General features: G+C 40.5%; 1 protein-coding gene across 1 annotated transcript in view; it reads right to left on the bottom strand.

Moving 5' to 3' along the window:
- ITGBL1 (integrin subunit beta like 1) overlaps window positions 1–26,858 on the bottom strand; it is a 246,213-nt gene that overhangs the window by 113,294 nt on the left and 106,061 nt on the right. The window contains 3 exon segments of the mRNA XM_038373930.2: window positions 1,257–1,397; window positions 8,756–8,878; window positions 13,478–13,624. Of these exon segments, the coding sequence (XP_038229858.2) occupies window positions 1,257–1,397; window positions 8,756–8,878; window positions 13,478–13,624 (411 nt within the window).

Here is a 26,858-nt window from a genome sequence, read left to right as displayed (position 1 = left end):
ACTTTTCATCAGCTGCCCTAGATATTTAGTATATATCAAAATATGTAAACTGGGAACACTGATCAAAAACCCATTAATAAAGTGAGTGGAAATAGCTTTATAAAGTCAAGACATCCTGAAGTTTCATGTGGACAAAATCATAAATACATGAAAGTTAAAAAGAATTCTGGAAATAGTATTGGGCAGGTAGTTCGCTTGTGCATCCTGCAGAAGTTTGCAGCTATTAAGGGTACCAGTTACACTCATTTGCACTGCTCCAGTATAACGATAAAGAAATGCTTGCTAGGTAAGACATCTTAACATTCCCTTTGGTAAGATATCACTATTACAGTGGAAATAAAACATCTAATTTGATACATAATGTTTCTATATTTATTGTTTCCTGTATTACACAAGTTTTTTTATAGTTAAAGTCCAAACATTAAATGAGCCTACATTATTTCTATATTTGAGCCAAGCTTTCAATTTCCCCATAATTAAGATGAGAGAGTTTTCTAAATGCTTTCAGGATAATTAGGTGCTCATACTATAGCAGTACATAGTTAAGTGCTTTAGGTTTTGTCAGTAGAGATATATTTAAGAAAAGTATCTATGAGACTTGCACTTTTGCTCTTCTGTAATAGTTCTGGACTGCGGCCAAAGGAATATCATTCTCACTTTGAACTATTTGTTCACTGAAGCCAAGTATAGCAGCTGGTGAATACAAATCTCATTTTTTTCATTATTTCTTCCCAAATTGGCAAAATTAAATGGAAATTATGGATGAAATTCAAGTGATTGGACTTTGTGCAAAGAACTATATGTAGTTAAAAAAAATTGATCTTCCAAGGCCATTAGCAGGCCCTCTTTGGTTGCCGTTCCAGGTTCTGAGATGAAATAATGACCACTGTTCTTTCATAGCCCATATTCAGGGGTTTTGGGAACTCAAGATGAATTATCTGCCCATTACCCATTGTAGGAGCAAGAGGTGAAAAGGGCTTCCCATTCTTGGGTCAATTTCATCTTATAAATACATATTTTACATAGACATATTCAAACATATATGTATATAATAGGAAATATGTGTATGCATATACACAAACATATACACGCACACATAAGTATATGTTTATGTGTACAAACATACACACAGATGCCAAATTTTAAGATTCATGTCCAGAAGTGAAAGGAGAGCAAAGCCAAAAACTAGTTCCAAAAATTATGACCGTTGTCCTAGTGCAGAATAAATGCACATATAAAATATGTGAATGACACACCTCTATTGCTGCAGATTTTGCCATCTGGAGATGTGCATCTTTTCTTGATCTCCCATGGGGTGATGTCACACTGGAATTCACATTTATCTCCATGCCAACCAGCCTCACAGTAACAGTTTCCACAGTAACACTTTCCATGGCCTTAACCCAAAGCAAATTTTATACAGTGAGAAAAAGACAAGTTTTTAAAAGAGCATTAACAATCTAACCAGTTTTACTAATTTTCCTCTTCATCCTTGCAATGTTATGATCACAACTAAAGCAACTGACAGATTTTATTTCTGAATAAAATAAGATTTCTACAAAAGCAATTAATTATGTTTAATTGATATACCTCCATAAACCTATTTTACAAATGTTCTTCATTTGCAATACATAAATCAATAAATAATAATAAAATTAAATTTAAACTTATTCTTTAAACAGTCATTAAACTTAATTCTTGAGTATGGATGGGTAAATTTAGTAGATCATGAATGTAACAGAAAAAGTTAAGAGCAACTTTAAATACACTACTGTGGCTCAATCTCTCAGTCATGAACTTCAGGGTACACTGCACTTGCAACTTCTAAACAACAGGAATTGAGGGAGCTCGGCCCCTTGCAAGATTCACTCCATGGGGTTCTGTGTCAGTGGAGGGCTCCACCTTTGCTGAGCAGCTTGCAGGACTATGGCTTTTGTTTATATCTATTTTAAACAGGGAAATTATCGACATAGACAATAGACAACACTCTTAAAAATTAAGAACTAGCTGGAAGATCAATCCCTTCCATGAATCAAAACAAACCTTTAACAAATTCACCTAACATCCCTCCCCATCTTCAAAATCCTGAACAGGTCATGCCTTTGGTCATTTAGGGCTTAATCCTACAAACTCTACTTAAGCCCTCTGACCTAATCCACTAAAGCACCTAATTTTCAGCAGGTGACTAGTGCAGTGACTTCAATGGGACTACCCATTTTTTTTTATAGTTAAAGCATGTGGGATTCTTCATGGGCTTAAAGTTAAGTACATAGTTAAGTGCTTTAGTGAGCAGAGCCAGGACCTTGCAGGATCAAGTCCTTTCTCACTTTACTCTGAGTGTCAGGCTCAACAGCCCCAGCAGTCTTTGCAAGAACTGGATCAGCTGCTGTCCTCAAATATCTCATGTTCATTTACTATCAACAGTGCAAATTTTGAATTGTGAAATGTAAATTTTACAGTCAAACATGACATTTCCACAGCTGTCAACCAATAAGGGAAAAGAAACAGTTCTGTGTGACTTATGTAACTAACCAAACCAGAGCAAATTTTGCATTTCAAATATTCACAATGAATTGTTCATGAAAGCAGATCAAGAATTATTTCCAGACAAATTTGTGAATAATTTCTAAAACTAAATACATTTGAGAACTAGGCAATTTTTTGCAGACACTTCACACTGGTAGAAAGGAGGCTAAATTTGTGAACTAAATTGTTATACATTTTTTGACCATCTCTATCTTTGACTAAAGAGGGCTCATGGAACGATTCCACATCATTGGCTACAGACTGCATCTCCTGCCAATCATCTTGTGACTGTGTGCCACTAGAGCACAGATGAATAGGCGAGCGAGTGTGGATGGCGCAACACAAACCATCACCATTGAAAACAAGTCACACTTGTGTTCTGATGACAGGGCAAAGTTTTATTAACTGTCTTATGACTGTTGAGGCACAGAGGCTGAGACATAAACAGTAGCAGACTTGGCAGGCATAATTTGTAATCCCTTCCTTGGCATCAAACTACCGAAGCACTTTATTTGGAAAGGACTGCCACTCGCGCAGTGGTCTTTTTAGCCACAACTATGCTCACAAGACGTAAAACCATTGTCAGCATCATCTTTGGTCAAGAAGGATAACAACCACCTTTGACCTCTTCTTTTCTCCCTCATGCTCATAGATACCCAGAACTAGTGTGAACTACATAATTTAATCTACAGTTATCTTGGAGTGGATCTATGGTTCCTGACTGAAGACAATGCTGTTCTATGAGGACACAACAACAAATTGCAGGATCAGAGTTTAGTTAGCTCTCATATGGTCCATGTTAAAAATCAGACCGTATGTTTGCTGAAACTGAATATGAAATCCCTATGGCTAATGCACCTGTGATGGGGCGTCTGCCCCACACTAGCCCATAAAGGGTTAATAGAACCCTAGGGAGGCTGCACAATCTGCACAAGCCAATGGGAGAGGACCCTAGGGAGAAAGCCAATTGGAGAGGGCTACGAGGAGCAGCCAATCAGGACCAGGCAGGCCCATATAAGAAGAGCTGCAGGGCAGAGCAGGGCAGTCACTCCCTGGAGCTCAGGGAGGGAGGAGGACTGGCTGCCTTGCAGGCAGAGGGCAGTTAGCATCTTGGACAGAACAGTGCTGGGCAGGATCAGGGGAGTGAGAATGAGCTCCTGGCTGATTGCTGACATGCTAGGGCCCTGAGACAAGGGTGGAGAAGGTGCTGGGGCTGCGGGGAAGTGGTCCAGGGAAGTAGACTGTGGGGTTGTAGGGGGTGCAGCATGTGGCTGCCATCTACACAGTCCCTGGGCTGGGTTCCCCCCCCCCACCCCCACTCACCATCGAGGAAGTGGCTGAACAGTGGACTGCCATTTCCCTGGAAAGGGGAGAGAACAGAGTGTGACATAGCCGGAGGGCTGTGTCCTGAAGAGGATACTGTATCCTTTGGGACAACATGCATCTTGGAGCAGAAGTGACAATGGTGGGAGCAATCACTGCATTCCATTAGTCAGCCACCACCCGCCACAAAGCCGGGCTGCCCGCGGACAGTTACATGCTGACCCGCGACAGTCTGCCTTCCTCATGGAGTGTGTGAGGCTAGACCAAAAGTTGAATGACAGATAGAAACCTTGTACCTGACAAAAATAAGAAACCAAGAACTTTCTGGCTTGGTAGCTGGAATGTCTGGACCATGTGTCCAAAATTGACAGACAATGACGACCTATAATACACAAGCAGCATAAGGAAGTCAGCTTTGGTAGACTGTGAGCTGAACAAACTCAATGTTGACATTGCAGCACTTCAGGAAACAAGACTTGCAGATGCTGGTTCTGTCCAAAAGGCCAATTACACCTTCTTTTGTCAAGGTAAAATCAGCAAAGAAAATCCTCTGCACGGTGTCAGTTTAGCTTTGAGAAACAAGTGGGTAAAGCTCCTAGAAACACCCATTGATAAGTCAGAGCATATCATTTCACTTAGACTTCAGACAACCATCGGCTCTGTGAACATCATTAGTGTCTATGCACCAACACTCAAATCTAGCCCTGAGGAGAAGGATACATTTTACAACTCTTTGTATCAAATCGTCAGAAGAATACCATCAACTGAGCAACTTTTCCTCCTTGGTGACTTTAATGTAAGAGTTGGTGCAGACAATAACTCATGGCCAGATTGCCTAGAACATTTTGGCATTGGCAAGATGAATGAGAATGGCCAATGACTTCTTGAATTCTGCGCCCAAAACCAAATTGCACTACCAATTCATATTTTACAGGAAAAGATCACCACATGTTATACATTTTTTGACCATCTCTATCTTTGACTAAAGAGGGCTCATGGAACGATTCCACATCACTGGAATCACCACAATCATGCCACTGGCACCAATTAGACCTTGTTATCGTCAGGAGGAAAGACCTACCCTTAGTACAGAACATTCACATGTTCACAGCACTGATTGTGACACTGAACACTTCTTCATTATTAGCAAAGTCAAGATTACAGCCAAGAAACTACATAGAGCAAAACCTAGGAGCAAGCCCAAAATCAATGCTGTTAATACCAAAAAACAGAGGAAATGCCAGGAGTTTGTGCAGGCTTTTGAACTTAGCGTGTATGGGAAGTCATAACCAGAGAAGGCAGAGGAATTTTGGGAGGATTTAAGAACAACAATCCATGAAACAGCTTTGGCTACATTGGGGGGAAAGAGACCATCAAAAAAGAATTGGTTTGAAGAAAATGAAGTGGAACTATTACCTCTCATCAATATTAAGAACACAGCCTATCTGGAACACAACAAGAAGTCAACAGAGAGCACCAAAGTGAAACTTCGACATACAAAAACTGAGATGCAGTGAGCAAGCAGATACTGTGCAAATCATTACTGGATCAAGGTCTGTGAAGACATACATACAGCCTCAGACACAGGAAACGTCAAAGTCATGTATGATGGCCAGAAGAAAGCTCTAGATCCCACTGTCAACAAGGTTGCTGCTCTCAAATCGTACAGCGGTGAAATCATTACAGATAAAAGCAAGCAGTTGTCCTATTGGGTTGAACACAGAGCTATAAGCACAAAAAAACCCCATCACCGGTGAATCACTGGACCAAATGCCAATTCTACAGGTCATGCCAGAGCTAGATGTGGAGCCCACTGTAGAAGAGCTAGGCAAGGACATTGATTTGCTATCAAGTGACAAGGCTCCTGGAAAAGATGGCATCCCAGAGGAAATCCTCAAGTGCAGGAAAGACAGCCTATTACCATATCTTCATCAGCTGCTACTTAAATGCTGGAAAGAGGGTCAGGTACCACAAGAGATTTGTGATGCAAACATCATCACTTTGTATAAAATACAGGTGAAAAGGGTGACTGCAACAACTACAGGGTATCTCACTACTAAGTGTAGCAGGAAAAGCTTTTGCAAAAGTCATTTAGTGTGCCTACAACAGCTGGCGAATCATGTCTACCCTGAATCACAGTGCAGATTCAGGGCTAGAAGATCAACTATAGACATGATATTTTCTCTGCATCAACTTCAAGAAAAGTGCAGAGAGCAAAACTGATCATTGTACATCACCTTGTGGTCGTAACCAAAGCATTCAACACAGTCAGCAGAGCAGGTCTATTTGCAATACTAGAAAAGATAGGATGTCCATCAACCCTGTTCAGTTTTATACATTCATTCCACAACAGTATGAGAGCAACTGTCCAGTTTGACAAGTCCACTTCAGACAGCTTTGAGATGAAAAGCGGAGTGAAGCAAGGATGTGTTCTTGCCCCTACATTCTTTGGAATCTTCTTCTCAGTACTCTTGAACTGTGCATTTAAGGATATGAAAGATGGAGTGTATCTCCACACAAGATCAGATGGGAAACTTCAATCTGTCCCAACTTAAGTCAAAGACCAAAGTCAAAAGGTGCTAATCAGGGAACTTCTATTCGCTGATGATACTGCCCTCCTAGCTCACAATGAAGATCTACTACAAGAACTCATGGACCACCTTTCAAGTACCTGTCAGGCATTTGCTCTCACCATCAGCATTAAGAAAACGGTTGTATTAGGATACGGGGTTCCACAAGATCCTTCAATTATCTTAAATGCAAATCACCTAGAAGTAGTTCAAAAGTTGAGCTATTTAGGTTCTACAGTGATCACCAAACTGTAACTGGATGAAGAACTAAATGTTTGCACTGGAAAGGCTGCCACCACTTTTAGCGGATTAGCTAAAAGAGCATGGAACAACTCAAAGCTTACCATCAAGACCAAACTGCTAGTGTACCAAGCTTGCATCCTCAGCACTCTCATGTATGGTGGGGAAACATGAACAACTTATGCTCATCAGGAGAAAAAATTGAACAGTTTCCATCTATGTTGTTTACGCCACACACTCAACACCAAATGGCAAGATAAAGTCACCAACACAGAGGTTCTTCAAAGGGCAAATTCACCAACTGTGACAGCCCTGCTCAAGCAAAGATGACTGCACTGGTTGGGCCATCTGAGTAGGTTGGAAGATGGATGCATACCCAAGGACATGCTATATGGGAAGCTAACAGAGGAAACAAGAACAATAGGACATCCCAAACTTCACTATAAAAATACATGCAAGTGAGATATGAAAGAATTTGGAATTGATCCTGACCAATGCAAAATTTTGGCAAGTGATCATAACAAGTGGTGCCATCGTCTCCATCAGGGTATCAAAGTCCATGACAGGAGGTGGCTCCTACAGCTTGAGGAGAAAAGAGCCTGTTGGAAGCAAGCAGCTCCCAACAAAGATACATACACTTGCAATAACTACCAAAGATCATGCAAATCTCAGCTTGGCCTATTCAGTCACATGAGATATTGCAAACCATCTACATCATAGGCTGCAATTCCCACCATCTCTCACAGATAAAAGGATGCCAACACATCTGTTTTCTCTATTTGGGATCCAGCCTTGCAAATGCATATGCATATGCGTAGCTTTTAGAAACATGAGGAGTAGCTCTATCGATACCCCTAGCACAACTATTCATGTGCTTAAAGTTAAGCTCATACATAAGTTTGAAGGATAAGAGCCTTAGTTTGCAAGGTCTCCAAGATAGTATTCCTATTTTACTGTTTGCAATATCAACTTTAATTGGGTCCTGATCCTGACTGAGGTGTCTGGGTCCTAGTACAATGTAACCAATTTCCATAGTGATGAATTTGGAAGTCACAAACACTAAGGACATGGTTCACCAGTGCCTTTCTCTGGTAACTCTTGAATTCAACATGCTCCTTAACATAAAATTGGAGTTTTACAGAGATAAATCTAGTTCCCCGTTGGATTATGGCATCACTGAATGAAACAAGGGTAGGGAATAGGAAAAAGCTTTATCATGAGACACCACACTGATGAAAAAGGATACCCAGAAAAATGCAACAGGAGAGTTTAATGGGGTTCTGTAAAATGTAAAATGTTATCAACTGTAATAAAGTGTGGCATTTTCTCTTCACACTTGGTAAAATAAAATATATATTGAATCACTGAAATATATCCCTCCCCAGCTTTTACTTTGACCAATTATTTGATAAATTTGGCCAGCATTCCCAGGATAAGGCTTCTTTAGAGAGTCATATTACTATCATCATTTTAAAAAACAACTTATTCTGTACAACTAAAGTTCTTTTCTCTCCCAAGAGCAGCATGGAGAATTAAACAAATAGAAATTATTTTGGTCTTTATACACACATGGATAAATACAGATAGTAATACATATTTTACACACTCTCCCTGACATAAAATTGCAGTATTATGGGGATGAATCTGGTCCCCTTGTGTATGTGGGTGTGTGTTACTCCTTTCTAATCCTACTTATCTCAATACTGTACTTCTCTATTTTTAATGTATCAGCTCAGTCTCTCCCTCTTTCTTCCATCCTTGTACAGATCCACTTCCATGTACCTCACTTGTTAGAAAATTAGCAGCTTTGTGGTGCTATGCACGCTGGCTCCTGCTTCTCTTCACAAAAGGAGACAGTGGCTCAGGGCTACTATGTTCCACAGTTTATTGTTGAGGCTACTTGCTCATCTGAAATTTCTACTCACCATTCACAGTGGTATTCAGGCTATTTATCTCTTTGTCTCTCAATGCATGCATGCAATAAAGTCATTTTATAATTCCAATAAGTAAAAATCTGAAATACTGTATTACTCTATTGCATGTCTCAACCAGCTTTGATTGATCTTCTTATTGTACTTATTTACTAATGCACTTACCTGTACAGATCTCTCCTGTTTCATCATCTATGCATTCTCGGTCATCACACTCACAAAATTTACCATAAATCAGTCCATTTCCTTCCAAATTCTCACACTTGCATCTGCCACATTGACATATGCCTGTAACATTCAGAAAAACACTCTTGTGATTATAGTTCATAGAAAGAATAGTTGTTGCCCGTTTTAATTAATCCAGCAATGGTTTTATATGCCTTATTGTTGAGCTCACTGAAAACTTAAGATAACCCAGGGGGTCAGGGGAGTCCATCTAAAGTGTAAATCAATTTTTTTAACTGTCTAATTCTACAAAGAATAAAGAACCATAACAAGAAATATCATACTTCTCTAAAGCCCTGTAAAATTCACCTCCAGGGCTGTCTGTCAACAGCTACCCCAGAGACATCATGAAATCCACAAACATGAAATCCACAAACATGAATGCAACAATGGAAGACATTCTCTTTCTCTCATGAAGGAAGAACATCGAATTCTACACTGCCAGTTTCTCATGGAATCTGACTTTGTCCAGCTCAGTGGCCATATGGCAACAGACAAGCATGACATGACAATTGAGATCCTAGAAATAACATTGGAAGAATTCCCTCAGTATATTTAGAGAGTCCTACAACATCCTAATATCCCCTACACAATCATAATTTGGAGAATGTGGTCCCAGTGTAGTGAGATGGAGAAAACCCCAAGAAATCAGTCTGAACTAATTTTGGGGGAGCACCACCTGCAGTAACAATTCATGCTCAGATGTCAGGGAAGAGGACTCAACTTTAGATAGTAATTATCACAGCGATACTTTTAATTTGCCAACTGACTAGCTAATTGCAGTGAAAATGTGAAACAAACAGTAAGTACTTTACCAATATGTAATTAGAAATGTCTAATAGAACTGTGAGCTTTTTCTGCAAGGATGTACATTCCAGGGATATTTGACATAAGACTGAAGGATTCATCCCTCACTCACTGATCTTAAACTTTTCTTTAGTATTCCTTGGTTACGAGGGAAGGTTCCTTGACCCATTAATGTAGTTTTCACTAGGCTTGGCAAACCGGTCAATTGACAGTTCAAATAATGTCAAATGACTAGTCATAACTGATTGCCTATTATGTGGTCATGGTCAAATATTGTAAAATATTGCAGCAAGAATTCCCTGATGTAGGTGGCAATCTATCTTTTGATGGCATCATGGTGCCATTCTTTCATTTTTTAGATCTTAATTTCATTGTTTTGCATTTTTCTGAGTTAAAATAACTTACTTAAGCAACTTAGTTTTTGTAATTACGCATAAGTATCTAAACCTAAGCCTAGTGGAGACCATAAAGTCTTTTTTTAACTGATGTTATTGTTCTAATAAATTAGTGCTTCAAAATATTTTACTATTTTTTACATTTTCTGACAACATTTGGCCTATATTTGACTGGTCAATTGGCCAATTATTTCTGAACTGGTCAAATGCCCAACACTATTTTTCACTATTTCATTGCCACGTGTATACAAAGGGCTCATTTCCCCCCTTCAGATATTGACTGGCAATCTTCAAACTCTGGATTAGTTAATGCATTTGAAGGACTGATGGTTACATTCATGATGATAGCTTCATATACCCAGACTATGTCTTCCTCCATACAGAATAGACTTCTAGAGACACATTTCCCCTGTTTGTGATGGGTCTCATAAAGCAGGACATAGTTCCATTGAAAGTGGACAGATTTATTAACATGTATGTTATTCGTAAGCTGACACAGCAATACAGTTTGACAAATAGTGCAAAAATTGTCTCTTTGGGGCAGAGAGGCTATCTCTTGAGCCAGCTGAAGACCTCCACTCCAAAGAGATGCCTGAAAAAAACTGGAACAAAGGACAATAACTACAGAGGTGTGAGTGATTGCTGGACCCAGACTAGGAGGAAGTCTAGTCTGTAAAATAATCTTATTGGAACATCTCTGAGGGTGAGATTTACCTGCATTTAGTTTCTTTAGTGTTTTGCTTGGTAATTCACTTTGTTCTGTCTGTTACACACAATCAGTTCTCACAAATTAAACGCCAGACAGATAATGCATTGTTTCATGTTCTCTGTGTGTGTATATAAATCTCCCCACTGTATTTTCCACTGAATGCATCCGATGAAGTGAGCTGTAGCTCACAAAAGCTTATGCTCAAATAAATTTGTTAGTCTCTAAGGTGCCATAAGTACTCCTTTTCTTTTGTGAATACAGACTAACACGGCTGCTACTCTGAAACCTTTGTTTATGTAGTCTCTCTCTCTCTCTCTCTCTCTCTCTCTCTCTCTCTCTGAGACACATTAGATCATGGCTCATTTCTGGTGTAAGACTTGATAATGACCCTCTATTGTTCAACACTTCCCTTTGCCCATCAGTATCTCAGTATCTGACAAGCTGTCAGAGAGTGTTTCACTACTGCATTGAAGAGAATTCCAAAACATGACAAAATATAAACTGACTCTATAGAACAAACCTAGGTCCAGTAACCAGATATCTTTCCCAAAGAGAATTCCACAAATCTGGGTTTTACTGTCATGTTTTAAGGTGCACCACTTGAAGGAGGTGGAGGAAACTAAAGTTTTTTGTATAAACAGAAAAGCAAAAGGAGAGAGAGTCCAGCTCTGGTTACAAGAAAACCTAGTCTTTAATGAGAACTTTGCCTCCACACAAACTGCCTTCCTTTTTATAATGGAGCTCTCAGTCTTACCCTAAAGCAGCTGATTGAGTCTTCACCAACCAGTCCTGCCTTAATTCCTCTCCTGCCTATAGTCAAGTAACAAGTATCATATCAAAAATGGATTAGATTCAACTAAGATAATTCCTAGTACTTTTACAGTCTATTTTTTTCGCAGTCTCCAGCAACCACACACCACACAACAGAACCACTAACCCAGGAACCGATCCTTGCAACAAAGCCCATTGCCAACTCTGTCCACATATTTATTCAAGTGACACCATCATAGGACTTAATCACATCAGCCACGCCATCAGGGGCTCGTTCACCTGCACATCTATGTGCTATATGCCATCATGTGCCAGCAATGCCCCTCTGCCATGTACATTGGCCAAACCGGACAGTCTCGATGCAAAAAAATAAATGGACACAAATCTGACATCAGGAATCATAACATTCAAAAACCAATAGGAGAACACTTCAACCTCTCTGGCCACTCAGTAAAAGATTTAAGGGTGGCAATTTTGCAACAAAAAAACTTCAAAACAGACTCCAATGAGAAACTGTTGAGCTTGAATTAATATGCAAACTAGATACCATTAACTTGGGTTTGAATAGAGACTGGGAGTGGCTGGGTCATTACACATATTGAATCTATTTCCCTAAATTAAGTGTCCTCACACCTTCTTGTCAACTGTCTAAATGGGCCATCTTGATTATCACTACAAAAGTTTTTTTCTCCTGCTGATAATAGCTCATCTAAACTAATTAGCCTCTCACAGTTTGTATGGCAACTTCCAATTTATCTGTATGTATATATATATATATATCTTCTTACTGTATGTTCCATTCTATGAATCCGATGAAGCGGGCTGTAGCCCACGAAAGCTTATGCTCTAATAAATTTGTTAGTCTCTAAGGTGCCACAAGTACTCCTGTTCTTTTTGCAGTGTATGTTATCTCCAGCAAAGGAATGACAATGCTTAGTCATCAATCATTAGTTTAGTGCCAAGATGACAAAATGAGTAAGAGAACTATCCTGTAAGTATAAAGCTACATACGTGTATGGGCTTAAATGTAAATTAAAATACTGGCAATGTTGGGCAAAAGTGTGAACTTGGTAACTACTCCCATTGCCAGATTCACATAGAGATTTGTGAATGTTAATCTCTGATTTCAGTTCAGATTGCCTGCAAATGTCCATCAAAATTTTAAGGCTGTGCAGCTGGACCTTCAAGACAGTTGTATCTTCCCCTGTTTATCTACTTGGTAATTCCCACTGAGGTTAGCATGAATCATAAAACTTAAACAAAGGATAAAAAGAGTTACAACAGCTTGTACAAGGGTTTTGGCTGGAGGTTCCCTAACCAAAATTACATGGCAAATGTTTTGGGATAGTAAGATTTAATAATCAGTGTTAAAGCTTCTGTATAAATTTCCAGAAAGGATGTTTGCAAATGCCTCCTTTGCATCCGACCAAAACAAAAAAATCTAAGCCCCCTCTCAGTGTTAATGTTGTTATCACATCCTTTTGATGAGTAAAACATATGGCACAGCTGGAGTCTTCATCAATTTAATATAGTAATGGATGAGCCAGAATTCTAGAGAAAGCATTCTGAGTACATTTTACAGGTAATTTAAAAGTCATAAAAATATTTTCACATAAATCCTTCTAAAAAGTTTAAACAAGCATTGCATATCGTGTCTAGCAATCTGCATACTACAGTTTAGGTTACATTTTTTCCCACTGATTTTTCTGGATGAAGAAGTCATTCAGAACAGTTGGAGTCCATGTCAATTTCAAATGAAAACCTCAGCCTGCTGACTTATTTTCATTGTATTATCTGACTTCCATTACACACACATATGCTGACGAATAGAATTTCACAGAAGTTTAGCATGTCTCTTTAAGTATATTAATCAATCTTTAAAACCATATTCTGTGAAGTTTTAATTAAACCATGTCAAATGTCATCGTGATATACAAGGTAACACAGGAAGAATATTAACCATTAAGGAAAATCTCTTACCTGCATTAGAACAGATAATATCTTGAGAATTCTTACACATTTCATTGCTCTTCTTCCGTGTAAGGTTGCAAGTAGTTGGGTACTGACAAGCATCCCCATACCAGCCTTCATCACATTTGCATTTCCCACAGTCACACTTTCCATGGCCTAGGAATTTAAGGAAACAGTGTCAAAATCAGTTATCATTCAAACTCATCTTTTCGAATCTACTTTTTTAAAAAGCTACAGTTGCATCAAAAAAGTTTAAAGTTGACATCCTTAACAGATTCTCCTTAAGCCACTTTTGCACAATTATAAACATGACTTCTTTTCTAAAAGCTAGAAAAAGTTTAAATTAATTTTGAAGAGAGATTTTAAATGTATGTAACTTTAGTTTCAGAGTACATTATTTTGATAGTCCTGAATGGCTATTTTTAAAAGGGATTACAGAATTAGACTACTAGTACATAAACAATATTTATAGCTTGAAAATCTTTTTTTTTTAGTATTTTAATTGCTAACCATTATTATCTCAATAAAATGATAGCGAGAGCTTGTGATAATGTTTAAAGACAATGGGATGTATATTCATGAGTAGCATGAATATCATTGCTTGGTAGATTAGCACTGCAAGAGCTTCAAGGACCAATCCAACTGCTTCTTCCATCAATAGATGGCATGGTGTATATCAGCGGAGATCTGTACACTACATGTCTTTTGCAATGTCTCTCAGGGCAAAGATATCCATATGAACCATGAGCAAAGTGTGTCATTTCAATTACTTTCTCTTTACACAAGGTCCAATAGGTTTTTACAAATCCTTTAAATGTCTTAAAAGATTTCTGACTAGATCACTGATTGCACTGTTCATTTATGATGCAGTTGAATCATTGTATTCCAAATTAGTCATTAAGCATAAATTACAGTCAGTTAAGTTCCAGTTTCCTCTTTACACTTTTAGACTATGTATGATCTTTCATAAACCATTCTATCAAGAACAACATATGGCTTCAAACAGTTGCACACAAAGGGCATCTATCTAATTGGCAGGTGAACATTCTAAATGGGTCACTTAATTTCTCATCAATAAAATCTTACCACAGTTGATTTTAAATATGTCAATTTGGTCAGAAACAACAACATTCAAGTACAACACACCTTCTGCTGATATAGTGGAATTTAAATAAGCTATTGTAAATAAATTGCTTTCATGATGTAAAACCAGTTTGTTTGCTAATTAAATACATTTTGTATTTGCTGTCTCCGGTGGTCCAGAGACACAGTTCAATAATTAAAGGACATGTTAAAGAACATCATTATTCAGTTCTTTTAAAATAAATAAATCAAGTAAATAAATAAAAAAGATTTGCTAAAGACTTGTCTGATGACTTGTTCACATGATCTCTGTTTGCATATGTAAAAGGTGAATGCCATCAGAAAGAAACTACAGCATTTGCTCAAGAAACTCCCTGAAAAAGCACAAGAACAAATCCGCACAGACACACCCCTAGAGCCCCGACCTGGGGTAGTCTATCTGCTACCCAAGATCCATAAACCTGGAAAGCCTGGACGCCCCATCATCTCAGGCATTGGCACCCTGACAGCAGGATTGTCTGGCTATGTAGACTCCCTCCTCAGGCCCTACTTTACCAGCACTCCCAGCTATCTTCGAGACACCACTGACTTCCTGAGGAAACTACAGTCCATTGGTGATCTTCCTAAAAACACCATCCTAGCCACTATGGATGTAGAAGCCCTCTACACCAACATTCCACACAAAGATGGGCTACAAGCCATCAGGAACAGTATCCCCGATAATGTCACGGCTAACCTGGTGGCTGAACTTTGTGACTTTGTCCTCACCCATAACTATTTCACATTTGGGGACAATGTATACCTTCAAATCAGTGGCACTGCGATGGATACCCGCATGGCCCCGCAGTATGCCAACATTTTTATGGCTGACTTAGAACAACGCTTCCTCAGCTCTCGTTCCCTAATGCCCCTACTCTACTTGCGCTACATTGATGACATCTTCATCATCTGGACCCATGGAAAAGAAGACCTTGAGGAATTCCACCATGATTTCAACAATTTCCATCCCACCGTCAACCTCAGCCTGGACCAGTCCACACAAGAGATCCACTTCCTGGACACTACGGTGCTAATAAGCGATGGTCACATAAACACCACCCTATATCGGAAACCTACTGACCGCTATTCCTACCTACATGCCTTTAGCATCATCCAGATCATACCACACGATCCATTGTCTACAGTCAAGCTCTACGATATAACTGCATTTGCTCCAACCCCTCAGACAGAGACAAACACCTACAAGATCTCTATCATGCATTCCTACAACTACAATACCCACCTGCTGAAGTGAAGAAACAGATTGACAGAGCCAGAAGACTACCCAGAAGTCACTTACTACAGGACAGGGCCAACAAAGAAAAGAACAGAACGCCACTAGCCATCACCTTCAGCCCCCAACTAAAACCTCTCCAATGCATCATCAAGGATCTACAACCTATCCTGAAGGATGACCCATCACTCTCACAGATCTTGGGAGACAGGCCAGTCCTTGCTTACAGACAGCCCCCCAATCTGAAGCAAATACTCACCAGCAACCAAACACCACACAACAGAACCACCAACCCAGGAACCTATCCTTGCAACAAAGCCCATTGCCAACTCTGTCCATATATCTATTCAGGGGATACCATCATAGGGCCTAATCACATCAGCCACACTATCAGAGGCTCCTTCACCTGCCCATCTACCAATGTGATATATGCCATCATGTGCCAGCAATGCCCCTCTGCCATGTACATTGGTCAAACTGGACAGTCTCTACGTAAAAGAATGAATGGACACAAATCAGATGTCAAGAATTATAACATTCAAAAACCAGTAGGAGAACACTTTAATCTCTCTGGTCACTCGATTACAGACCTAAGAGTGGCTATCCTTCAACAAAAAAGCTTCAAAATCAGACTCCAACGAGAGACTGCTGAATTGAAATTAATTTGCAAACTGGATACAATTAACTTAGGCTTGAATAGAGACTGGGAATGGATGAGTCATTACACAAAGTAAAACTATTTCCCCATGTTATTTCTCCCCCTCACCCTACCCCACCCCCCACTGTTCTTCAGATATTCTTATTAACTGCTGGAAATAGCCTACCTTGCTTGTCACCATGAAAGGTTTTCCTCCTTTCCCCCCCCCCTGCTGCTGGTGATGGCTTATCTTAAGTGATCACTCTCCTTACAGTGTGTATGATAAACCCATTGTTTCATGTTCTCTGTGTGTGTATATCAATCTCCCCTCTGTTTTTTCCACCAAATGCATCTGATGAAGTGAGCTGTAGCTCACGAAAGCTTATGCTCTAATAAATTTGTTAGTCTCTAAGGTGCCACAAGTACTCCTTTTCTTTTTATCAGAAAGAGAGTAGGGGACGCAATATTTATGTAACATCTTCCTGCTTCAGTGGTGGTTAATGGCATAATCCGCACTGGTAAAGGAAGATAAACCCTAGTGCAGCTAAACCAAAACAAAATAAAACAAACAACTAAAAGCCATTTCCTTCTCTGTTTTAAAGAATACTCCAGACAGCAGCTAAGGCTTCTTCCATCCCAGCTTCCCTGCTGATTTACTGGCTCAATCTCTGCTGGTAAAGAAAAGAAACTCCAATAAAAAGGAGAAATACTTTTTTTCGCTGTTGTTCCTTTAACTAAACAATATAGCAACTCAGTGGCAACTGCTGCATACTCTCCCTTACTTGGTCTGGCAGCACTGATCTTTCTTAGTCATCGGAGATAGGCACTAATCAACATACATTAGTGCACAAAGGAGAAAACCTAAGAGTGTGACTGTACATGTATATGCATGTCTCTTTTAGAAAAACAAACAATTGAAAATATTTTGATAATCACTCTTAAACATGAAAAAATCTGAGTGTGAAGTCCTTAAGTTAGCCTCTCTCTTTTTCTGTTTATTATGGGCCAGTTCGCCAGTCTGTGATCTAGACCAGAATAAGAGGGGTAAGACTGGCAGAGTGTATTTGTATATGCATGTCTCATTTATTGTATTTGTTGAGAAGTAACAGGACACAAAAATATAGTCCTCATTCCCAAGGGTTTACAGTGTAAAACAGGGATCGGCAACCTTTGGCACGTGGCCCATCAGGAAAATCCGCTGGCAGCCCGGGACAGTTTGTTTACCTGCAGTGTCCTCAGGTTCGGCCTATCGCAGCTCCCACTGGCTGCGGTTCGCTGTTCCAGGCCAATGGGGGCTGTGGGAAGCAGTGCCCAGCACATCCCTCGGCCCACGCCGCTTCCTGCAGCTCCAATTGGCCTGGAATGGCAAACCGCAGCCAGTGGGAGTTGCGATCAGCTGAACCTGAGAACGCAGCAGGTAAACAAACCATCCCAGCCTGCCAGCAGCTTTCCCTGTTGGGCCACATGCCAAAGGTTGCCGATCCCTGGTCTAAAAGAAAGATACAGAATAGATCTAGTCTTGTGGATAAGGCACCAAATTGGAATTCAGTAGATTGGATTCATTTCCTGGTTCTGCCACAGACTGTCTGCATGACTTTGGGGAAGTCACTAAGATCCTCCAGTTGTAAAAGTGGGGATTAATAATACTCCCATTTCTCATAAAGGTGTTGGGAGGACAAATTCATTAATGTCTGTGAGATTCTCAGATACTACAGATGATCAGAGGCATCTAGACAAGAAAATAAAACAATAAGGAACCATTAGGAAAGAGAAAATAAGAACAAAAATATCATATAATGCCACTATATTAATCCCTGGTATGCATTCACCTTGAATACTGCATGCAGTTCTGGTCTCTCCAGCTAAAAAAAGATATATCAGAACTCGAAAAAGCACATAGAAGGGCAACAAAAATGACTAGGGGTATGGTACAGCTTGCAAATGAGGAGAGATTAAAAAAAACAGAGACAATTCGTCTTAGAAAAGAGATGACTTAGGGGGATATGATAGAGGTCTATAAAATAATAAATGATGTGGAGAAAGTGAATAAGGAAGTGCTATTTACCCATCACATAACATAAGAACTAGGGGTCACCCAATGAAATTAAGAAGCAGCAGGTTTAAAACAAACATAAGGAAGTACTTCTTTACACAACACACAGTCAACCTGTGCAACTCATTGTCATGGAATGTTGTGAAGGGTAAAAGTATACCTGGGTTAAAAAAAGAATTAAGTTCAGGGAGGATAGATCTATCAATGGCTATTAGCCAAGATGGTCAGGGAGGCAACCTGAGGTTCTGAGTGCCCTAAACCTCTGTCTGCTAGCAGCTGGGACTGGACAATAGCAGATAGATCACTCGATAATTACCCTGTTCTGTTCATTCTCTCGGAAGATTCAGGCACTGGCCATTGTCAGAATACAGGATACTGGGCTAGATGGACAATTGGTCTGACCCAGTTTGGCCATTCTTGTATAAGGAATTGTGCTGTCTTTTAAATCATTTTTCTTATATTTTTCTGAGGCACTCTCCATCAGGCCCTGAGTTTAAAGCTGTACTGAGAAGTTGCCTTGCAGTGCACCAAGTTCTTAAATAAATCTCTTGGTTCATTAAGCAACTACATTAGATATATTGCCTCTGATGGAATTTCAATTTACATTTCGAGGAATAACCTGCAGTGACAAGGGGAGGGGGGGAAATGTTATAAGCATATTCTACTATTGGACATTTGAGATCCAGCTTATTCCAAGACAAATCATCTTCAAAACAAACAAACAAAAAACAATTCCCAAAAAAATCTCCAGTCTTTCAGATGGAGGTAATTTTTTCCAATTTTTTTACTTCTAGGATTTCACTCGCTTTTGATAACTAAAAACTTAGCCATTATTTGTGATAACACAGTCTAGAGGCAGTACCCATGCTTTAATTTTTAAATGAAATCAATTTCGAGCAGGCAGGTGAAAGAACTGAGCATCAGGATTCCTTCCTACAACACAAAGTCAGGCATCAGAAAAATCAGCAGCTGGCATGGTAATTGAATTGGGCTCATTATTACTCATTTTTTATCAACTATTGAGTGATCCATGAAGTGTGTTTCAGAATTTGAAACACACTTCATGGAACAGGTGAAAAAATAGGATGAGTTAGTTGTTATGGATCCCTCTTTAAATTGGGCCACTAGACAGAAGGATGATATGGAAGCAAAGGGAGAAATCTAGAGGATGGGAGAATTTAAAAAATATTGGCCTCCAATTATGATCCATACTGACACAGCACAAATGGAGTTTTTAAATCTTCTCAATTGGATGGCTTTGATATATTGCTTCTTTTATATAGCTCCTGGGCCAGACTCTGATCTTTTACTCCATACAAATCCAGAGTAACTTAACTGATGTCAATGGGAATTATTCCAGATTGATACCAGTGCAAATACGATAAGAACCTAGTCTGTTTTGTTTATTGACATCAGAAGTGAACATTAATATTTTACATACTATGTTCCTCCATTCAGCCATTTGCAAACCAGAATATGCAAGAGTGACCCAAGTGTACCTCAGAAAACATTGTTCCTTGTTACTTCAAAAGGAGATGTTCTAAGATCCATATCAGTTCACAAGTTGTTTTAGTTTCTCAGTCTTTGAAACTCACCCATTTTTTGTGGTTCTTTTTTGAAATTTCTAATTTTTTCTATATCTTTTTCAAAAATGTATTGAAAATATTATCAAATTTTAAAATTTACTGGTTTTTCAGTAAATGAAAGAATTCAAAGACCATGTCCATAAATACCTTTTAAAAGATATTTTAAAAGACTCAATTTTTCACAAAATAGTTTTGGTTCTTTTTGATAAAAAACAAACCATTTTTGGACAAAAGAAAAATCTAACCCCCCACCAAACCAAATTAAAAACAAGGGGAAGAATCTGCTCTAAATGTTGATGCCACAAATATAGCACAGAGATGTTCTGAAATTTTTGCTGTTACGTACCAGGTGTGAAATACTGGCCCCACTGAAGTCAATGACAAAACTCCCATTGAGTTCAATAAGGTCAGGATAAGAGGTGGGCAAAACAAAATGTCTGTAATTTTTTTCCAGCAAAAAAATTCAGATTCAGTAAATAATTTGTGTTGGTTTTGCCACATTGGTGCAGTTAAAAAAACAAAGACCATTAAAAAAACCGAACCTTTTTGCTGTCACATGTTCAAAATGAAACATTTACATTTTTCAATTCAAAATGACTTTTTCCAATTTCTTATAATTTTATTAAAAAATAATCATGAGCATTTTAAAACAGTCAAAATCTAAACAAACCATGTTGTTTGACCTAAAGCAATTATTCTTCCTACTTTTTCAGAATTGTTAGCAAACAGGAGATCCATTACCCACATAGCTCACCCGAGACTTTCCAAAGAACAGAAATGAATGCAGAAATTTTAGAAAAACCAACATTTGAAAATATTTTGATAATGTCTCTTAAAAGTGAAAAAAATCTGAGTGTGAAGTCCTTAAGTTAGCCTCTCTCTTTTTCTGTTTATTATGGGCCAGTTCGCCAGTCTGTGAACTAGACCAGAGTAAGAGGGTAAGATATTTGGTGATGCACTTGGCAGCAGCCGGAGAGGGAGACTGAGGGCATGTCTATACTACAAAATAAAATCGACTTTATGTAATTTGACCTCAAGCCTCCGAATTAATTAAGTCGATTGTGCATGACTACACCATGCTCAATGTGTCAGTGGAGTGCGTCCTCCCTAGCAGTGCCTGCATTGATGCACAAAGCAGTGCATCATGGGTAGCTATCCCAAAGTGCAACTTGCTGCATTGTGTTTTGGGAAGTTTGTTCAATGCTTCCTTGAACCAAAACATTGTCACAGGGGAGAATGGGAACATTGCATTGGCCTCCCATGAGGCACTGCCCTCCCTCCCTCATATCAATGGCAAACATCCCAGTAGTTTTCGTGCCTTATTTTGAAACCACCACGTGTACGCCATAGCTGAAGAAGCATGGAACCTGCTCAGTTGTGCACTCTTGCTGGGAGCATCTCAAACACCTCGCGCCTTCTCCTGCAATATTTCCAGAGCCAAGATAGGGGCCGCCGCGTGATGTCCTGCAAGCAGCCCCGCTGCAAACCATTGAAAAAAACAATTCACAGTTGCTGCTGGCAGTCTCAGAGCAGCTGCACATGGGTGAGTGCCGTTCCTGGTCCTGTGAAACAAGCTTTGACTGGTGGGACTGAATCATTTTGCAGATATGGGATGACGAGCAGTGGCTGCAGAACTTTCGAATGCCTAAGGCCACTTTCCAGGAACTTTCTGCAGAATTTTCTCCTGCCCTGCAGTTCAGCAACACAAAAATGAGTTTCAGAGTAGTGGAAAATACAGTGGGGAGATTTATATACACACACAGAGAACATGAAACAATGGGTTTTATTATACACACTGAAATTTGTTAGTCTCTAAAGTGCCACAAGTACTCCTTTTCTTTTTGTGAATACAGACTAACACAGCTGCTACTCTGAAAACTGTAAGGAGAGTGATCACTTAAGATGAGCTATTACCAGCAAGAAGGAGGGGGGGAAGAAGGAAAACCTTTTGTGGTGATAATCAAGGTGGGCCATTTCCAGCAGTTAACAAGAACATCTGAGGAGCAGTGAGGGGTGGGGTGGGGGGAGAAATAACATGGGGAAATAGTTTTACTTTATGTAATGACCCATTCACTCCCAAATACTCACCAGCAACCACACACCACACAATAGAACCACTAACCCAGGAACCTATCCTTGCAACAAAGCCCGTTGCCAACTCTGTCCACATATCTATTCAGGGGACACCATCATAGGGCCTAATCACATCAGCCACACTATCAGAGGCTCGTTCACCTGCGCATCTACCAATGTGATATATGCCATCATGTGCCAGCAATGCCCCTCTGCCATGTACATTGGTCAAACTGGACAGTCTCTACGTAAAAGAATAAATGGACACAAATCAGACGTCAAGAATTATAACATTCAAAAACCAGTTGGAGAACACTTCAATCTCTCCGGTCACACGATTACAGACCTGAGAGCGGCTATCCTTCAACAAAAAAACTTCAAAAACAGACTCCAAGGAGAGACTGCTGAATTGGAATTAATTTGCAAACTGTATACAATTAAAAGGAGTACTTGTGGCACCTTAGAGACTAACAAATTTATTAGAGCATAAGCTTTCGTGAGCTACAGCTCACTTCATTGGATGCAATGCTTATGCTCTAATAAATTTGTTAGTCTTTAAGGTGCCACAAGTACTCCTTTTCTTTTTGCGAATACAGACTAACACGGCTGCTACTCTGAAACCTGTATACAATTAACTTAGGCTTGAATAGAGACTGGGAGTGAATGGGTCATTACATAAAGTAAAACTATTTCCCCATGTTATTTCTCCCCCCACCCTACCCCCTACTATTCCTCAGACGTTCTTGTTAATTGCTGGAAATGGCCCACCTTGATTATCACCACAAAAGGTTTTCCTCCTTCCTCCCTCCTTCCTGCTGGTGATGGCTTATCTTAAGTGATCACTCTCCTTACAGTAAAAAGAAAAGGAGTACTTGTGGCACCTTGGAGACTAACAAATTTATTAGAGCATAAGCTTTCATGAGCTACAGCTCACAAGCTTATGCTCTAATAAATTTGTTAGTCTCTAAGGTGCCACAAGTACTCCTTTTCTTTTTGCGAATACAGACTAACACGGCTGCTACTCTGAAACCTCTCCTTACAGTGTGTATGATAAAACCCATTGTTTCATGTTCTCTGTGTGTGTATATAAATCTCCCCACTGTATTTTCCACCGAATGCATCCAATGAAGTGAGCTGTAGCTCACGAAAGCTTATGCTCAAATAAATTTGTTAGTCTCTAAGGTGCCATAAGTACTCCTTTTCTTTTTTACAAAAATGAGAGCTGCTCTGACAGTGGAGAAGCAAGTGGCGATTGCTGTATGGAAGCTTGTAACACCAGACAGTTACTGGTCAGTGGGGAATCAATTTGCAGTACGTAAATCAGTGGTGGGTAACCTGCAGCCGGCAGGCCACACTCAGCCCGTCAGGGTAATCTGCTGGCAGGCTGTGAGACAGTGTTTACATTGACTGTCCACAGATATGGCTGCTTGCAGCTCCCAGTAGCCACGGTTCGCCGTTCCCAGGCAATGGGAGCTGTGGGAAGTGGTGTGGGCCGCAGGGACATGCTGACCGCCACTTCCCACAGCTCCCATTGGCCTGGAACAACGAAATGCGGCCACTGGGAGAACACTGTCTTGCGGCCCGCCAGCGGATTACCCTGACAGGCCGTATGCGGCCTGCAGGCTGCAGGTTGCCCATCACTGAGGTAAATCAACTGTGGAAGCTGCTGTGCTCCAAGTGTGCAGGGCCATTAATCAACTTCTGCTATGAAAGCTAGTGAGTCTGGGAAATGTGCAGGACATAGTGGATGGTTTTACTGCGATGGGGTTCCCTAACTGCGGTGGGGAACGCATATCCCCATCTTGGCACCAGACCACCCTGCCAAAGAGTACATAAACTGAAAGTGATACTTTTTAATGGTGTTGCAAGCACTAGTGGGTCACAGGGGGCGTTTCACCGACATCAATATGGGATGGTCGGAAAAGGTGCATGACCCACGCCTCTTTAGGAACTCCAGTCTTTAGGAACTCCAGAAAGCTGCAAGCAGACTTTCTTTCCAGACTGCAAAATGAACATTGATGATGTTGAGATGCCAATCGTAATCCTGGGGGACCCAGCCTACCCCTTGCTCCCATGAAGCTGTACACCGGCCATCTGGACAGCAGTAAAGAACGGCTCAACTACAGGCTGAGAAAGTGCAGAATGATAGTTGAATGTACCTTTGGCCATTTAAACAGGCACTGGAAAAGTTTACTAACAAGATTGGACCTTAGTGAAGAAAACATCCCCATGCTTATAGCTGTCTGCTGTGTGCTCCATAATGCTTGTGAGGCAAAGTGAGAAAAGTTTCTTCTGGGGTGAGGCATGGAGGTAGACAGGTAGGTAGCTCTTTTTGAGCAGCCAAATATGAGGCAATAATGCTGTCCTGTTGTTTAAGAATTGGGGGGGGGAGCGTTTTTCACTCCCAAATTCTGGAATTTCACATGGGGGGCCTCCGAAAGAGTGGGAGAAAAACACAGGAAGCCTACCCCAGTCCTATATCAGCCACCTGAACTACATGCCAAGCACATTAAACTACATGCCGAGCACATTAGTGGCAGTGTGGTTTGGCAATCCAGAATTTGGTGGAGGGGAACGGGGGGCCTACATGCTCTATTATTTGTTGTACGAGCACTTTTAATGAAAACTTCCACTGTTTCCTTTAGGCGACCCTATATGATATCAGTCTCCTGAGGATAACAGAGGCGAAAGGAAGGAGATGCTGCAAGGTCTGTGTATAGACTTGGTCCTTATGCTGCTATGCTGTGTACTGCAATGATGACAACAGAATTAATCCAGGAGTTGCATGGGAAATTGTCCTACCATGGTGGAAGAAATAAGGCTCCTCGCCCCAGAAACCTTCTGCAAAGGATTGCAGAGTACCTCCATTAAAGTTTGCTAGAGATCTCCCTGGAGGATTCCTGGGCTATCACAGTCTACATAAACAGTCTTTTCCACAGGCCACCCTCTGCGTAGCTGGAGTGGCCTCTTGGAAGTAGAGACCTACTGCACCTCGCTTTTTCTTCATAGTAAACTTGCAATAAAACTGAATGTGTGTGCCCGCTAAAGTTTAACTGGAATTTGATTGGAACTTTATACTCACCAGAGGTGTCTTCCCCGGCATCACAGTCAGACACCATGATATCCTGCGACGCACAGGGCTCCAAGGTTAAAAATATTTCCTGGCTCTCAGGGAGAATGGATCCACCGCTCACCTGCCTCCCATTCTCCTCCTCCTTTTCCTCATCCACCATATTGTCTTCCTTGTTGTCCCTAGACTCACATATCTGAGAGGTGTCCACGTTGCTTTTGGGGGTACTGGTAGGGTCACCCCCAAGAATAACATGCAGCTCTTTGTAGAACTGGCACTTGTGAGGGTCAGAACCAGAACGACTGTTTGCCTCCCTTGCCTTCTGGTACACTTGACAAAGTTCTTCTATTTTCATATGGCACTGCTCTGTGTCCCTCATGTAGCCCTTCTCCCCCATGACCCAATGCAATCTTGGCATAGATGTCAACGTTTCTTCTGCTGGATCAGAGCTCTGCCTGCATAGAATCTTCTCCCCACACAACAATAAGATCCACCACCTCCGTGCAGACCAGGCTGGAGCATGTTGGGGGTATGGAATCTCCATGATCAGCTGTGCAGGCATGCTCCCAATGCTAATTAAACAGGAAATGGGAATTCAAAAGTTCCTGGGGCTTTAGCAGGGGAGGTGCTGTTTCCTACATACCTGGCTGCAGTGCAGCGGAATTGAGAACGATCTCCAGAGTGGTCACAGATGAACATTGTAAAACACCAATGGGAGGTCAATTAAGTCAAATTACACAATGCTGCATCTGCACTACCTCGCTATCAACCCATGAAAATTGAATTAAGCACTACGCCTCTCGCGGAGGTGGAGTACAGAAGTCAACATTAAAGATGACTTGGGTCAGTGTAAAGGACCCAGTAGTGTAGACGAATACATTAACAGGTCAACTTAAGGCGGCTTCCATCAACCTTACTCTGTGGTGTAGTCCAGGCCTGAGACTCACAATCTCTTGCTGCTCCAGGATATGCCTATGCTGTGCCAGGTGAAATGCAGCTTTTGCCCTTTCTTTTCAGCCATGTTTTAGTGACTTAATTTTCTCCCCTAAAGCTATACAAAATATATTTTAACAGGCTAAACACTAACGGAAAGTAAAATTATTAAATGGATTGGTTAAAAATGATTGAGAAGGCTGTCTTTTTATTACAATAAATAATGAATAGTATTAATTATTATTATTAATCCAAGATGATTTGTTCCTGAAATATGGAGTCCTTTAATTTTAAGACACCTAAAAATAGAGGAATTCAGACACTTGAAGCCAGCACAGAGTAATAGGGACTAGAAATTCATATCTTCAAACAGCTCAATGGCATATATAGACAGTACTCCCAGTGTCTAACAGATGGGCAATAACAACAACAATAAATAACCACCATTATAAATAGCATTACTTGTTGACTCTATTAGCAGTATTAACAGAGGCACTGAGGATTAAACAGGATGGAAGCTGAATTACCTTCTTTCCGCTATACCAGGGGTGGGGAAACCTACAACCCGTTTCATTTCATCTGGCCCATGGCAAGTCTCCCTGTGCCTTGGCGCCACCCCCCGCAGGGCTGGAGCCGTGAGCACCATCTCGCCCCACTGCAGGGGGAAGCGGGGGTTGCCAGG

The sequence above is a fragment of the Dermochelys coriacea genome, chromosome 1, assembly GCF_009764565.3.
Source record: "Dermochelys coriacea isolate rDerCor1 chromosome 1, rDerCor1.pri.v4, whole genome shotgun sequence".
NCBI classification, from domain to species: domain Eukaryota; kingdom Metazoa; phylum Chordata; order Testudines; family Dermochelyidae; genus Dermochelys; species Dermochelys coriacea.
Note: the sequence above shows the minus strand (reverse complement) of the source record. Positions and strands in the feature narration are given on the sequence as shown.